Here is a 1,541-nt window from a genome sequence, read left to right on the forward strand (position 1 = left end):
TAGCCGCTGTAGTCACAGAGGGGACAGAAGTGGGTAGGCGTTTTGTCGTGCACCCTCAGCCGGTGCAGGCGCAGTTTGGAGTTGGTTCCGAACGTCTGAGGACAGGAGTTGCAGCGGATGCGGCCAACCCCTGTGTGTCGGGACTGGTGGGCCTCGAGCCGGTACCGTCGGGTGGTGGAGAATTCACAGAAGGGGCACTGATGCGGCTTCACCCCCTCGTGCTTCAGCCGTCGGTGCTGCTGCAGGCATCGGCTCTGCTTACAGGTGAAGCCGCAGTCCCCGCACTGCAGAGGGGGCCGGGGGCCTCGGGCCGGGGTGGCGGCGGGGTGCCGGCGCTTCTGGTGGAGCTTCAGGGCAGCAGGAGCGGGAGCAGTGAAGGGGCAGAGGCCACAGCGCAGCTCTCCAGAGGGCTCCAGGGGGCAGCCCCGGGTCTGGTGAGTCCGCAGAGCCCGCTCCTGCTGACAGCTAAAGGGACACGTGGGGCAGGAGAAGCGGGCTGCTTTCTGCTTTGGCAGCAGAGCCAGCTCCCCATCCCCTGGGCTGCGCTCTGTACTCCCACCACTCAGGGGTGCAGAATCCCCGCTGCTCAGTGGAGACAGGGCAGGCTGGGTCTGGACGGCCCCTCGCTTTCCTCCCCAGCCACGTCCACCCCGGCAGCCCTCAGCCACGTGAGAGGTGATGGAGGAGAGGCGAGAGCAGAGGAACGCGCATGAGTTGCAATGAAACTTGCCCTGCTCAAAGTGGAACTTCTCAGGGGCCTCTGAGGGCAAGGAGTCTCCCACAGGAGGGACTGTAGAGCCAGAGAGCAAGGCAAGAGGCTCCCCTATCTTCTCTGGCTCTCTAGAAGGCTCAGGAGCATCTCTTGGGAGCACGATCTCTTCTTCTAATGGTGCAGCTGGGGGCTTCCCACCTTCTGCATCCTCTGAGGCCGTGGTGCTTGGGGGCAAAGGCTGCAGAGTGATGGGTGAATCTGGTCTGGGCAAGCCCTTGTTCTTTCTGAGCAGAACTGGGCACTTTTTCAGCAGGTGTGTGCTGAGGCCACGCTGCTGCTTAAAGCTAGCGCCGCACTCGGGGCAGAGCAGGGGCTCTCGGCGGCCCTGGCACCCAGCCCTGGAGTGCAGACTCAGGGCTTTCTCCCGGCGGGTGATGAATGGGCAGTGTGGGCAGCGGAAAGCTCTCCCCTCTGCCTGAATCACGACCATCTGGACTCGCCCTTCCAGTACCAGTGCCTCTGCCTGCTCTTTGTCCTGCCTCCTTAGGGCCTTGAGTAATGACTCGGATTCAGGGAGCTGGGGCAGGGGTGCTGTCTCGGTGGCTGTAGTTGCCTTGAAGTTTCCCACCCAGCCATCTAGGGGCTCCTCTGAGGAAGGAGGATTGGTTGGGGGCTGAGAGACTGATTTTTCCAGAATGGGTTCTTCAGCACCCAAGTCAGAAGTTCCAGCACCCTCAAAGGTAGACAGGTCTGTCAAAGTTCCCTCTGGCCCTTCCAGGCTCAGGGGCCCTGGGGGGTCCAGGGGCCTGAACTCCACAGGAGCTGTTTC

At 62.6% G+C, this 1,541-nt stretch overlaps 1 protein-coding gene across 1 annotated transcript in view; it reads right to left on the reverse strand.

Annotated features, from left to right (window-relative positions):
• ZNF142 (zinc finger protein 142) overlaps positions 1-1,541 on the reverse strand; it is a 19,830-nt gene that overhangs the window by 3,975 nt on the left and 14,314 nt on the right. Inside the window, exon 8 of the mRNA XM_010861200.1 lies at positions 1-1,541. This exon is cut by the window's left edge and continues 14 nt beyond it; it is cut by the window's right edge and continues 9 nt beyond it. Within this exon, the coding sequence (XP_010859502.1) occupies positions 1-1,541 (1,541 nt within the window).

This window comes from Bison bison, unplaced genomic scaffold, assembly GCF_000754665.1.
Source record: "Bison bison bison isolate TAMUID 2011002044 unplaced genomic scaffold, Bison_UMD1.0 scf7180017864471, whole genome shotgun sequence".
NCBI lineage: Eukaryota > Metazoa > Chordata > Mammalia > Artiodactyla > Bovidae > Bison > Bison bison.